A 15,781-nucleotide genomic window follows, 5' to 3' on the forward strand; every position below is an offset into this window, starting at 1 on the left:
TAGTGCTTGATGAGCCCTCCAGTTTTCTAGGAATATATTATTTCATACAGGTACTCAACCAAATAGTGGTGGACTCCATATATTTCATGAAGCCAGGACACGTGATTTTGTAGATGACAAATGACTGTCGATTCTTAGCAATGACATCTTTAAATAGAATACATTTCTTATTCTAAATGATGATTGAAATACACATCTACATTATGTTTGTAGATATACAATACACACAGTGATTATTAGGGGGTTGCACTACAACAGCTGTTTTTTAACTCTTAAATTACCAAATTATTTTTATGCAGTTCATTACCACTGGGGTACATATATTGAATTTTCTTTGTTACAACACTCAGTGTAAAGAAACACAAATGAGTCACTCCTTTTCTAAGTAAAATATAGCATTAATTAGTGGGCTTAATTGCAATGTTGACAATATTTTTTTTCAATTTCTTTGTGACTCTTATGTTATTATGGCCCTGTAAACAATAAAGTAATGGACCCACAAGAAATTTGGTACATAATTAATTTACAAAAATGTGCTTAAAAAGCCGATGAGTCATATGAACCTCATCAGAAATTCTATGGTTAATATTAGGTTATTGTTAGTAGTAAACTCTGCTACACAAATAAATTAGCTGTAACATGAAATAATTAAAACTTAATGGATCACTGTCTGTTGCATTTATATCAAAATCATCAAAATGTTGAAGAAACTGGTCATTCCTATTTTAAAATGTAGATATACCTAAAATCAATTTTAATAATTTAACTATGTAGGATAACAATCACAATATACTTAGAAAAATAAATTTGTTTCTTTATTGAATAGAGCATAATCACAGGTACATTGCAGTTAAATTGGTTTTAAAAATAAGAAATTCATTCAGTTTTAAGGATGATCATTCCTAAGAATAAGTGGTTACTCATCATCTACAACAGGAGTTCCCAATCACTAATCCACAGGCTAATCCATAGAAACATCCAAAGACAAAAGGAGGAAAAAAATGTCTTGCTAAAGAATTGATGTTCATGAGATTTAGAAATTATATATGAGTTATAAAAATGTAAAGTGTTATTTCCTTCTTGGTTCACTACAAAAAATGTAAACCTCATAACTTTCACTTCAAAGCTTTGTGAAAATAAAGTAGAAAATATTTCTTTAAGTATTCAAATACATGAGCCTTTTTTAACATGTTCTGTGAATTATTTATTTCTAAAATTTTCTTTCATTTTTGCAGTTTACCCATCAATCAAGTTTATCTACTTTTATCTTTTTTAAAAGTCTTAATTTCTGTTTGATCCAGAAGCTGAAAATTTAGTTAGTATATTGTTATCAACAAAATTTTATCCTTTATATATCAGACTTTTACTGAATATCAAATCCTATTTAGCTTTCTTACTTTTAGATTTTTTTTGCTGCATATTCTTCAAGTCTTTTCTCTCGGAGTTTGTTGGCTTCCTGATCTTCCTACAGAATCATTAAATAAACACAAGTTAACATTTTCTGTGTATAAAAATTTATTTCTGACAGATACCTCTTCACACAGAACAGGTTGAATTACTCACACACCTGCCTTTGAGACTTGCATGCCACTAGCTTTGAGGTATCTCCTATATAAAAAAAACAGTGTTGTACATGAACTGCGCTAGTGAATGATGACATTATTATGCAATGATAGCCCTCCACCAACAAGAGGATGACTCAACTACCTTGAGCAGTAGCTCTCCCTAAGCACTTGTGCTTGAATTAACTTCTTTCATAAACATGGCACAAAGAAAATGCAGGTAGGAGGTAAGTAACTATCAGTAATACATTTTCAGGTAAAGAAAATGTTAACTTCTGAGAAAAAACCTCAATTCCACATACAGAATAGATAGAATCCTACACTGAAATGGTGGAAAGGCTGGGCTTGTTTCAGCTATCCCGTACTATACTTGAATAATGTGACAATATGAACTACTTGAGGTAAGTCTTGTAGTTCTTTTAAGATCTTTTTTAAATAAGTCATTTTCAGAAAAGAGTGGAGGTTGGGAGCAACATGTAGTAGAATTATTAGGGTGGCATTTATTCTACTTTAAGGATTTTTTAGAACTTTTAAGGGTGGAGGGTTGTAGGCATTGCTTAGTAGAATATTTCTACTTTTAACTTTATTACATCTTTTTAAGTTTAACTGCCTTCCCACAACTGGCTGCAGACAGTGAAAGGCAGTAAGAGTTGAAACGTTGAAGGTGTAAGCACTCAACTCTATACGCTTATTAAATTTTCCATGACTGCTGACTGGATACTCATCTGCTTTTTGTCTGATAGATGGGATATCCCCAATGCTTTCGGGTGTTATTACCACAAGAAATCTCTGTTATGACTTTTGGATAATGACCGGAAAGTGCAAAGTTTTTTTTTAAATAGTTTAACACATAAAGTAACTGAACAGCCAGTATTCTGGCAAAGTAGTATAGAAGTTCAGATAGCCTGTTGTTTAAGCACTGAGCAACTAGTATACAAACTATCTTTTGTTTGATTCTGAATTTTCATACAAAGTTAAATAACATGCTTTTGCACTAGCCAACCATAATTTTAATCTAATAGACTACATGGAATAGAGCTAGGCAATACCATCCTTCACCAACTATTGTGCTACTGTTATCTGACTGAATAATGAAATTTAACCGTTACTCTTAGCTCAAAAGTGTGAAGTGTGTTTCTGCAGTAACAGGCCATGAATGCTCAGATTTATAATCCAGGCATGCTAACCAGTACACCACACTGTTTTACAGGCTATAAGAAGAAAACAATGCTCTGGTCAATTTGTTTACCAACATATCTACTCTCTAGTCAAATAGTTCATCAGTTGGGTTGGTTTAATGATGAAAGTAATTAACAAGTTAAAGTAGTTTATCAACCACATAAGTTACAAAATAAGACAGTCTTAAAAGTGGACAATTAGTTATTATTAACAGATCCAGTCAGAAATAACCATGACAAGAATCAATGCCTGAAAAATTAATTCTAACTGGTCTAGATATAGTTATTTTTTGTTTTAGTTTTAAAAAAGTAATTTAATTATAAAATGTAAAGTTATTCTTGCTATGTATTTATGTTTGATATTCCTAACAAACCAAAATAAATTCAAATGTTTTGGAGCAGTTACTGCTTTCAGTGACTTTTAAATCATTCAAACTTTTCACATACTACACATGGTACAAATTAATGCCATTTCTAAGCCTGAATTTTTTCTCTCCCATTTCTTTAAACTTTATTGTAGTAATTATTTTCAACAACTGGAAACATATGTTTAATGTTGAGAACAAATGAGGGAAGCCATTAATTAGGGGTTGCCAAAAGTTTAATTAATTCAAAGCACAAACTAATTCACAAGCCCAATTTCCTGGTACTTTAAAGTAGAATGGGTGTTTTCACTGCATGGTAATTAAAGAAAAATGGCATATCATACTCATGATAAGAATTAACTGAGGGGAAAATATTTATAACCAAAACTTACTTTGACATTAAATTCAATGTAGGATTCGCATACACAGTACCAACTACATACTGAAAAGTAAAATTAGTAAAATTAATTGAATCAAGCAAAAAATAGGTAATATTACTTTTGAGAAGGTTATAGTAGTTACTTATCCCTACAAAACTATTCCTTTCTTTGTCTTGTTAGAATAGAATGCTCTTATTTAGCTTTATTTTTTCATGGTAAAAAGCTGGTTCAAGTAATTTCTAAAAAATCCAATGAATTCTGGTAAATTTCTCTGTCTAAGATCATTCTATCATGTTTAAAAATTATCTTCGTAGACTTACTTGTTACATTTATGACTTTCACAACTCTAAAAACAATAGTATATATTAGCGAGATACTAAACAGAACTAAAATCAAACAATAATATTACAATTAACTGATATATTTACCTCTTCATCAGAACCAAATAAATCAATATCATCATCATCATTCTTAGCCACAGGTTTTGGTGGTTGTAACTACAAGAAAAACAGGAACTTTAAACACCTGAAAATAGTTTATAGTATTATTTTATTTATACTTAAAATATGCATGCCATTACAAAATTTTAAACAGTTTCTTGAAGCTAACATGTTATACAAGGAAATAACTCAACCAGGACATAACTTATACTTTAGTTCTACAGGCTATTGACCAATAAGAAATAAACAAACCTTATTAGTTTCAGTAGTGGCTGCTAGGGTATTTTTATTTTCAAGTGCATTGACTCTGGCATCAAGATTGGAAACTAAGTTGGTTAGGTTGGCAATAACTGAGGAGAGAGAGAGAGAGAAATAAAAATATGCTGTTCTTGAAGAAAGAATAGTTAACAATTTTGAATTTTTTTTTTATAAAATATGCACATTACCTCAAATTCTGAAAGCAGAAATAATGATAGAAACGTATAGTGCTAAAATCTAAATTTTCTCATCAGGTATCATTAATAATGCATGTACAAGTTTCATCAACTTTCACAATTTTTAACATGGCTGGCAGAGGGCAATCTCTCTATGTATGATGGTTTCTGAAAACAAAGAAGATTATCAATTTCAAAACATATCTAAAGCCTAAGCCTTAGAACTGTTGTAACAGGTTATAGAAACTGAATTTTCACTTCTTGGTTCCTTTGTTTACATTTTGTTACTTTTAGGTGCTTTTCATGGGTGTTCCAAAATTTACTAGGTGATAGTGTGTAGAATGCTAAGTTAGTTTCTTAAACAAGTAAGTAAAACATTTTCTATTTAGGTAGCTAAGCCTACCATTAAATAATGCCTTGTTTTTTCAGAGTTAAAAAATATTACCAACATTTTGTTTTAAGTTTTTTCCAATCTATACACAAATCTATTATCCAATTTAGGAATGGCTTAAAAATTATTTTCATCACTTAATTTAGACTAGCTAAAACTGACAACTCCATCTATCAAAGTTAAGCTTTTATAGTACAATACATTCTAACTCCAAGTTCTTACATATTACTACTTTTGGTTATAAAATATTCTTATGTATAATAGTTTCCAGCTCCTCAATACATGATTTCAAGGTCATTGGTAAAGAAATTGATACCCAACTTAAATGACAAAAATTATCAGGGAAATTTCATGGAATATTTAGTGAAACATTTTGCTAAGAATTGAGATATTATTATTACTGTTAACATTTATTTATTGCAAAGTTTGTCATATTATATATATAAAAATAGTTCTTATAAATATAATATTTTTATGTTAAAGTGTTTTATATACACATGTATTTCTACTTGTCGACAAAACTATTAACAACAATATTCTGCTTTTAGTTCGTACATACCTGGTATATTATAATCATAAAGCTCTAAGATGCCTTTAGGGATAAAAGTTCAGAGTTGTAGAATAATTTCAATATTTAATAAGTTACTTCATAAAAACAACAGAAACACTGCAATAAACCAACTATTTGAAATGCAATATTATGTTAAATTTACACTAAAATTGAAATCTTAGCTACTTTTCATCCATTTCAATGTATTTTAGGAAACAACATAAAGCTTAAAATATCAATAATGATTTCCAGGATTTTGTGAGGCAAAAATGTACAAACCATACTAAATTAACTTCAAGTAATTTTCATAAAAGAACACTAGCAGTTAATTTTTAAGAAAAAAAATGTACTTCTGATGATAAAAACCACATTAAATATATAACCTAAAAACATATTTAAAGACTTGAAGAATTACAAATACTTTAATTTTCAGCTCTCATGAACTTACTGTTTTTAATATTAGTATTTTCTATCTCCAAGTGCTGAAGTTGTGACACCATCTCTGATACATCTTGAGTGCTACATCCTTTCACAGAACCAGCATCACCCTAAACATTTCAAAGTTGCCAATGAGTTTGTAAACTTAGTTAACAAAAAACAGACTCTCAATACACATTATAGAATTATAAATTTTCAACCTATAACAAGCAAGCAATGTCCAGGCAAACATTCATGATTGTGAAATAGCAACGTTTTTTCCTACTTTTCTGAGAAACTACATACAGCAGTCAACTTGTATTTGGTAAACCAAGATTTATCTAATCTGGATATAGCGTGCAAAAGTCATTCTATTTTCGGTCATTCATGCTTTATCTTACTGGATATAATGGTTGAAAACCAAAACCAACTGAATCTTGGCCCAATTTATTAAAGCATTTATTAGCTGTATACAATCACATGAAAAGCTTGCTGCCCTTCTACTGCTTTTAGTAGGCTTTCAACATAGAAGACACACATCAATGATATCATAACACACAAGCATAAAGCTCAAATATTTTACTCTGGCTGGTACTCATGCAATATGTGTTTCTAAGATATGTATGTATGGAAATTTTTTGTCAATCCAATTTCACTAATTTTGAGGGTTTGTAAATTATATCCATTTTCTGGCCCTCTTTCAAAATTTAAAGTAAGATGAGAAGTTGAGTTGTAAATACCAGTAAACACACTGAGGTAGTTCAAAAGGAAATGGAAGAAGTCTGAAATAACTTATCTTTCCATCCATAATCAAAAATAAGGAAATTGTGTTAAATAATATTTTCAATTACTTTAGATGATTAAATTACTATTTATTTATGAAATCTTTACATTTTTTGTAAGCTATGAATTGCTGCAGTGAAAGAAGAAAATGGAAGTTAATATCTTCCTACCCTGAAAATATATTTTTGAAAGATACTTACCTTTTTCTCACAGTGTGCAAATGTTTGCTTGCCACTAGCCTTGAAACTCTCACCTAATTCCAATCACCCAGGAACAGACATCCAGGCAGCAGTAGGAGGAGGGCTGCCAGCCAGAGAGGTGAACTGTAAAATAGAAAAATCCAGTCCACACCAAAGGAATCTGGAATAAAACACAAGACCTGCAGCAGAAGGATAGTCCTGCCTTCTCCACAGTCAGAACACCACTGCCCTACTCTTGACTGAGTGGAATTGTACACACTCAGGAGGATTCCTTCATGATCCACCACCCCAGCAGCTACTAGCTGGTAAGAATTCCTGTACTTCACTGGAAGAAGGGGGAAGAAACATGTTGGAGAGTCCATAGGAACGCATCACTGGAGAAAGCCAAATGTGTGACCATGAAACCCTATTTTAAAAGTAGACCATTTTCAATTCTGGCAATCTAAAAAATGTTAGAGATGAGCAGTAATTTTTTCTTCTCTACTCATGTTAGTCCACAAGTGTATGGTCCAGTACAAACATATTTATGATGCAATATACTGTGAAGAAGAACCTGCAAGAACTCTTGTGGAACACAACATCTCAACAGCGAGTGTGATAGAACTTATAGATCTCATGGTTCAGATTTTGGATATCAGTATACCTGGACAGGCAGCACTCACCACAGAGTGGGATCCATAGCATGAAAGTAGGCCTCTGAAAAAATATGGATAAATGAAACAAAATTAACTTACCCACTCACAGTTGTATCGAAGTATGGAGAACAGCTACAGGGGGAAGATGATATCCAGCTGAGCATGGAACCACCAGATGATACAAGTAGTGCAACACAAAGGTTATGGGAGTGGTCCACATGCTAGCCTACACAATCTTCTCCAACAGATGGAAATGAGCAGCCAAGGACATTGGAAGATGATGAATCTGATGGGACAAAACACAGAACAATTGGCAAGATTCAGGAGAAAGGGAGTGAGAGCCACTGAAGTGTGCTGTGTGCAACACATAACACCGTAAAGCCTGGACTGGACACAAGTGAAGATCCAGGTCAGAGGGGGAGTAAATATGGGTTATGGAAGGAAGGGAAATAAGGATGAAAGCAAAATCACCTTTGTGAGCAGCTGATGTTTTGGGAAGGAAGGAACAGTTAGGATATAAAAAAACATAGGATGTGTGGTACAAAATCAGTGAACATTGATGGAAAACAAGTCTGACTAGCCACGTCCACAAAACAAAAGGAGAAGAAAATTTTTCTTCAAGGAAAGGTAATTTAAGGAACATGAGGCTAGCAATTTGAAGGGAGGAAGGGAATGGACATGGAGAACAACATTTAGATTCCAGTTTGACAACTGAGTGGAATGAGGAGGAGGATGGAGACGCATAGACCAAAATAAAAGGGAAATAACTGGAGAGGAAAACACACAGCAAAAATGAAAGGCTACCCTATAGCCCACAATGGTTGAAATGACAGACCCTTGTCAAACAACCATGTAAAAAATCAGATATCTGAGAATCCATGCTGGATAGACCAACAACAGTATATTCTCCACTTATGTTGAAACACAGACATGGGTGAGAAATGGACAGAGTGAGACAACAGGAATGATACATGTGTGGATAGTCCCGAACCCCTCGCAATGGACCAGACAAAAGTCACACATGAAGTAAGAGTGTGGGAACAGAGGGATGAAGCACCCCTGAGTGAAACTGATGGAGGAGGAACAAGGAAAGAGGAAAAGGTAATGGAGGTAGGTCCTGGAGAAGGGACAGAGATAGAAACCACGGTTGAGCAAGACAAAAAGGAGTCACAAGAAGAACTAGATGTGGATTGGATAAGAGAAATTACTTGAGGTGGAAGACAGATGGGAGGGTATTTATAAAGGAAAAGGTCCTTCCAATCCATGGATAAAGACAAAGGATGTGAAGCTGGGGACCAAAAGATAGGAAATTTGACATTCAATTGAGTCACAAATGCGTTCAGTTGGGGAATATCCAACTGAGAACATAGCTATCAGAATATCTGGGTTTGAGAAACCACTCCATGGGTAGAAACATTTCAGGATGGTACAGGTAAACCGTGACAAGATTGAGGGCATCCAGTATGTGATATGCCAGCAAATGAATTTGATTGCTGTGAGCCCAGAAGAGGAGTTCTAGAGTGCAGGAACATAAGGACTGGGGATCAAGTGCTCCTTCTCAGGGGATGTAAGAGACAACCATCAAGTTGTTAGAATGAATCATTACTGTTATGTCCCATAGAGATGATAGAAATTGAACCATCTACCAATGAACAGCAAGGACTTTCAAAAGGTTGATTTGAAGACCTAACTCTTCCAGAGTTTAACAGCCCAAAATCTTCTGTGTATTGCAGCTCACACCCCACCTTAACAATGTGTCATCTGTGAAAATGTGAATAGGTACCTCCCTTGTGATGTTGTCTCTATCTAACCACCTCAGGAAGTCAACTGAAAGGAAGCAGGAAGGGATACATGTAAATCCTGAGGGTTCCCGAAGAGGTGTCATTGGTCATTTAATACCCACTGCAAGGAATACATGTAGGCATGGCCCAGTAGGATAAGAGCCTCTAGCGATGCTCAAGTCCCCTAAAGATACAGAACCTGTCATCAATTACTGACAGTGCCCTCTGAACTAAAAACTCCATGGCTTACAGATGGAGAGAAGGCTGGGCTTGACTGAGATGCGTCATAAAACACCCACAGATGAATAAGATATTGGTGGATAATGGACTTCTCCATCTTGATAATCCAACCCACCCAAGCAGCTTCTCTGATGAGAAGTTGGGTGTGTGTGGAAGACTCTGAAGGATGGAGCCAGAAGAAGCTAGTCTTCCAAATAATGATGGGAACTGAGCCTGCAAAAATGTAGGAAATGGGCAAATGACCAGACAACCCAACAGACAAGCACAAAAGGAGGAACTTAGAATTAATAAACATGTATATTTGTAGACAAAACATAAATAATAATGTGAAGCCCAAGCAATAGGGATGTGAGGATAATCATTGGGTACCTTGAATCTCATCATCCAAAGCCCTAGAAGAAATGCCTATCTGAGATACACGTAGGATTCCATGGTGAATTAAGGCATGTCAAGGAAGCAATTCAGAAGGGAGAGATCAAAAACAGGATATCAATACCTGGTCTTATTGGAGACAGAAAAAATTTGGGAATAGATTTCTTGAAGCACAGGAGAAACCTGTTCAATGGCACCTTGAGGGAGGAAAGGAACTGGAACAGGTGATAAGGTGGGAAGTGTGAAGAAAAGAAGGGAGAGTCTTTATGACAAAATTCAAATGATCCAAGGGTTTGCTGAAAAACGATTTGCAAGTGCATGAGCCTCTGCAGTATGTGTGGAGCACAGCATACTAATGGTGAATGGGGAAAAACCAAAAACTAGGTACTACAGTTAATAAGGGGAAGGATCAAATGACATGGGTGACAAAGAAAAAATTCATCATACTTATGATATCAAGTCTAAAAATGATGACTGAGGTCTAGGTGCTCAACAGGCTAAGAACGTGCCTTCACAGGAAAAGGTGAAAAGGCTGTTCAAGTTTGTATTATCCTGATCTAAGTCCTCATGTAATGGCAGAATTGTTTGTAAGTCGGGAGATCCTTCGGCCCACATGAAGCCATCTCTTGACGAATAACGGCTGATACTTTCTCCGCCAATAACACTGCACCTGCAGCTGTAATCACATGCTGTTGAACACAGGAGCCCATCTGAAAGCAGCCAATTCCTAAAGAACCAAGGCTGTAGCATCTTCCGCCGATAATTGAAGACAAGAAGCCACAGTAGTAAAAAAAAATATTATTTACATCTTTGCTCTTATTGAAGTTCACATATTATCCAGTGGATCAAAAGGATAAAGATCTTGATTTCTTTGTATTATATTCTAAATATAGGATGAGAGTACAAAAGTTTAAAATTTGGAAATGAATGGCAAGCTCCAGTTAACGCTTCCACTGCAGCTGGAAGGTATATTTCCCACTGCACTGGGAAAAATACGTCCCAGCTGCAGTGAATGGAGGAAGACCAATTATATTTTTCTGACAGGTGACTGCCGTATAGAATAGTTGCAGGTTGGAGTAGTGCAGGCTAGTATTTTACAAAAGTTTAGAAGGCGAACTGATAATTCTCTGAAAAATAAATGGTCTGTTTAAGTTTTTACTTGTTCTCAAGGGTGGATGTGCAAGGAAAGTCTGAAGTTCCAAATAGTCTCTTATTGTCCATATGTTATAATAAGAAAAATAAGCAAAGGTCAGATACTATTCTGCTTCATCATATTTTCAAATATTTAGGGTAATGCATAAACAATATCAGCATCCATGCTTCATTTAAACAATTATGTTATATTCTGGACAATTTTCAATATCTAATTTGTTGAGATTAAGGAAAAAGCCTCATCGACACAATCATTTTTTATTAGCATAATTTTAGTAATATAGCTATTTTCACATAAGTAATCATCTGTAAGAACTAGGTTGTTTAAAATTTATATTAATGAAACACATTTGAAAGATTTCTATTTGTCTGTGAACAAACAATTATATTCTCTCTTTATATCTTCAAGACACAAAAATGTTAAAATTTCTATAACATGAGATAAACTTTTAGATCCTTTAAAAAACAATTTTAGTACCTAATTCCTTGTATTTACAGTCCTCTATCCTAGGATGAAACTTATCATTCAAATATTGTTTTCAGGGAAGAAAGCATGAATATACAATAGTACTTCAAACTTTTTTTTTATACTTAAAAAAACACTTCCAAGTTTGCATCCATGTTTTCAATGTTAACTGAAAGAACAAAACATGTCAGGATACATGCAGGACAAATAAGAAAGCCACAACAGCAGTGTGCACATTCATTAGATCATTGGATAATGGCAAGAGTTGTTACTCACTGACATCAGGGAGTTTTTTATGTGTTGACGCACTTGGGCAATTTCATCAACAAGAGATATTTGTGGAGCTTGCTTGCTTAATGAGCTCTTCATGTACTGCTTTTCCTGACAAAAGGAAAGTTTTCCTATACTTGCTTTTCAATGAAATGTAACTGTTCCAAGTTTATATATTATGAATTATTAGCACAAATAGTCTTAAAAAGGAGGAGGTCTTGGGTGCTAAAAATCAGTAAATAAAAAATATTGGCAAAGATATAGGGGTATTATTATCTTCTGTTGAACTTTCTTTTATACAACACAGAGATACAAAAACTGTAAATACAGAAATAATTATACTTTATTCTACTACAATAATAGTGGTTTCAATTTATGATTTTCTGCTAAATTGTTTTAAACTTAAGTTATCAAAATATAATTACTGCTACCTGGTACAGGATTTCAACTTTCAAATATCTAGTATTCACACATTTTTATTACACACAGACACCAACAAAAAATCTGTCATTTTTTTAAAACTGTTCTCATAATATTAATAGAAATCAAACATTTTTTTACTAGTTTTTGCATGTTAAAAAGTGCACACTGCAACTGCAAAACCAATAATAAGTATTACTAAAATTACATATAAATTAAACAAAATGACACTGTGAACATGAATGTACAATGACTGAGTATACTGACATAGAATGTTAGGAATCACTGAAATTATACTTAAGGAATCACTTAGTTTATCTTAGAAGTCCTCTTATCCTCTCTTCAAACAAATAAAACTGGAAGTGATGAAATGAACTACACTGAGAACAATACGAGTATTAAACTTTAAATTTATTTACTTTAGTTTACAAATACAGAAATTAATATTCAATGTTTTAAATTATGTGTATGCATCAGCTTTAGTGAAATACTGTTACTGATTGCTAAAATTAAATTCAAACATCTTTAATAATGTTCAAATATTCCAGATATAAGCTTTTTTAAATGCAAGATGCTTGTGCCAAAAATTAAATCCTTTACATATATGTAATAAACAAGGATATATGTAGTACAATCAAGTGCTAATAGGTGTGTTACAGTAACAACTGCAACTAATGTACACTTATCATATTCTATGTAGTGTACAATACACACTTTGAAGTTTCCATACTGTTCTAGAGAATGTTTTAATTCCACACATGAATAATTCCAACTCTCAGTCTTATGCAAAAGTTGTTATTGAACATAAAGTTTACTATAAATTCTCTTAAATGCAGGTGTTGTTGTTTTTTTCCACATTCCTCTTCATCTGTTCATTGTGAATTCAAAATCATTGGTGTGTAAAAAAAAAAATAAAAAAAATTGAAGATCTATCTTTTGTCTCCCACAAGTCACTGCCCAAGAGGTCTTTCATACAATACCAGAACACATCAGTTGGGTTGAACACTGGGAGATAAAAGATTATCTGAAATGCTATTTATATATGGAGTATGATACTTTAAAACTCAAGGTTCAAATGCTAAAAGCTCATGAAGCACTAGAACAATTAAGCCTAAAATTTGTGATAAACATTATGTTAATCCTTTAAGCATTGGTTTGGGTTAAAGTGCATATTCCATGATCTTTCACAGAATGCTTTTCAACATGGTATTATATCTTTAAAACTCAAAATTTTTAAAAAACAACGATTATTTTATACACAATTCTTTAAAAACAAAATTGTTTCCAGTATAGGCAAACAATCTCATTTTTATAGTATTGTGTATAAAATAATCATTGTTTTTTAAAAATTGAGTTAAGATTGAACACTATACACGTGCCAAAAATTTTTTTTGAAAAAATGGTATGTATTTGATATCAGAGTTGAAGTGTTCATTGTATCATACATTGTTGATTTGGCATCAGTTCTTAATAGACCAGACTAAATACCAGATACAATATACAGGGATACTAAAAAAAACTGTTTATATGCATTTCAGAGATTCTAAAGATGTAAATGTAATATGCGAACTGTGCAAAGGACAAAAGTACTTTTATTATTCACATAAATATGACCTTGTACTCTTACTTCTCAGAGTCTGAATCAGACTGACATCGTCAATTCACAGGCATATCTTCAGTGCAAATACTTTTGTAATGCAGCTGATATTTTGTGTAAACATATTTGTACATTTTATTGAAAGCTTGCTTCATTTTATGTAGATACACAGAGTAAATTCAGAATTAAAATCACCATTTCTTCTCCAATATGGGGCTGGTCCAATGGACCATCCCCCCTGTGCACATTTGATTAACTGCAGATGATTTTAATTTTTCCACATTACTCTCAATTTGTCCATTGCAGATTCAACATCTTTATGATCTCGAACTGATTACTGATGCCTACTATAAAAATGTTGAATGTTGGTAAGTATTCTATACAAAATCATCATTATTTGTAACTGATTACTAAATATCACTAATGTCAATACTATGTTTGTGCCAATTAATTATTCAATTCATGTTTTTAGAACAATCAAGTGTCAATTTAAGAAATTTATTTTGGAACACATCTGTTATGTAAATGAATTGATACTTTGTGGTGCAAAAACGATCCTTCACGTAGGTTTAGTGAACCACTTGAATTATATAACTTGTTATTCTTAATAATTTTCCTGGAAATATGTATTAAATTATTTTTTTATAACACATCTGGAGACAATAATCAATGCTGGGATATGTTTTGTAAGTTATACTCATAAGGAAAAGCCCAAGTGTTAAAAATAAAAAGAAAAAAAAGTCAAATCCATAAATACCTACTACATACAAATTTTGTGTTTCAGGTTCCTTCAAATTTTCAGTATGATAACATTTTCTGAAAGATTATGACATAAGTTTTACAGAATTTTGCTTCAATAATGACAATAGCATATTTAAAAACTTTGTATATGGTAATTTCAACATGAACAGCAGTTTTTTGAGACACGTGGGTTAAACAGCTAGGCCAGAGAACTTAAGGTTCACTCCTCAAGTCAGCAACATCTATAACCCATCATTAGTTGAACAGTGGAATTGACTGTCACTTTATAACGTGTTAACAGTTAAAAGTTAAGTGTGGAGCTTGTTCAGCAGTATATCTCACACTCAAACTTCATGATTGTTATCAATAGCTCATGATAACATTTCTGAACATATTCTTCCATAAATGTTAATTTTGGTATTCAAAGTTTGAGTTCTTTATGATAAAATGGTTTTAGAGCTTTACCACTCTGTTATAGTCAATGTTGTCAAGTCCAGTCAAGATCTATCTACTGATTGCAAAAGGCTCTATTGTAAAGCTGTCATGTCTGAAGCATAACACTATTACTTGTGCATAAGGACAACAATTTCCCAGCACCAGTTTCAACAGACCATAGTTGCTGCACCCAGTGACTTGACTAGTATGTTTTTGCATGGAATAACATGGATAAGTGTATCATGTTCCAGCTGCTTCAGGTATAAGACAGTTGAACAGGTAGGTCGTGGAAGTAGATTATGTACATGTGTTGCTTTTCCATGTGGAGATCTTTTATGATTATGGTGTGTGAAAATTAAACAGGTAGGTCATGGAAGCGACTTGTGTACACAAAACTTATTTCACTTTCCACATGGAGATACTTCTTGTTTATGTTGTGTACTGTTGCTAGGGTCACGTGGACAGCTTTGTGACCTTTGTGTTTGTGGATTCTCACCTGCTATAAGATGCTACATTTTATTTACCAAGACTTGTGTATGACTTGTTGTTGGTTCCTTTTTGGATGGTTCTGGTGCTCCAAGTTGATCCATATTCCTTTGTTTTATAATGCCATTAAGTACAAGTGTAATATCCTTGGGAATTCTAAATCCCCTATCTGAACATATCTTTCATGATCCAAGTGTTAATATTTTTCATTGGAAAGGTCTGTTACATACTCTTCCCAAAAGCAACCAATCTTCAGTTGCATCACACTTCCAAGGAAATGCCAAACAATGTCACAATGTACTTCTGATACATGCCGTTACCCCGAAACTTTATATTGGGTGTGGCTGGCATATGACTTGCTGATTTGCATATTCAAAATCATTTTAATATAATGTAATCAACCCCTGCAGTATACTATCTACACTGAGTGGTTACAAGTAAATAGACACCTAAGTTTTCGTCATTTAACTGATTTATGCTAACTAA

General features: G+C 33.2%; 1 protein-coding gene across 1 annotated transcript in view; it reads right to left on the reverse strand.

Moving 5' to 3' along the window:
• LOC106460177 (elongation factor 1-delta-like) overlaps positions 1-15,781 on the reverse strand; it is a 29,219-nt gene that overhangs the window by 9,993 nt on the left and 3,445 nt on the right. The window contains 6 exon segments of the mRNA XM_013919863.2: positions 1,398-1,416; positions 1,418-1,465; positions 3,914-3,982; positions 4,178-4,275; positions 5,749-5,848; positions 11,623-11,727. Coding sequence (XP_013775317.1) covers positions 1,398-1,416; positions 1,418-1,465; positions 3,914-3,982; positions 4,178-4,275; positions 5,749-5,848; positions 11,623-11,727 — 439 coding nt within the window.

Source organism: Limulus polyphemus, unplaced genomic scaffold, assembly GCF_000517525.1.
Source record: "Limulus polyphemus unplaced genomic scaffold, Limulus_polyphemus-2.1.2 Scaffold723, whole genome shotgun sequence".
Taxonomy (NCBI): Eukaryota; Metazoa; Arthropoda; class Merostomata; order Xiphosura; family Limulidae; genus Limulus; species Limulus polyphemus.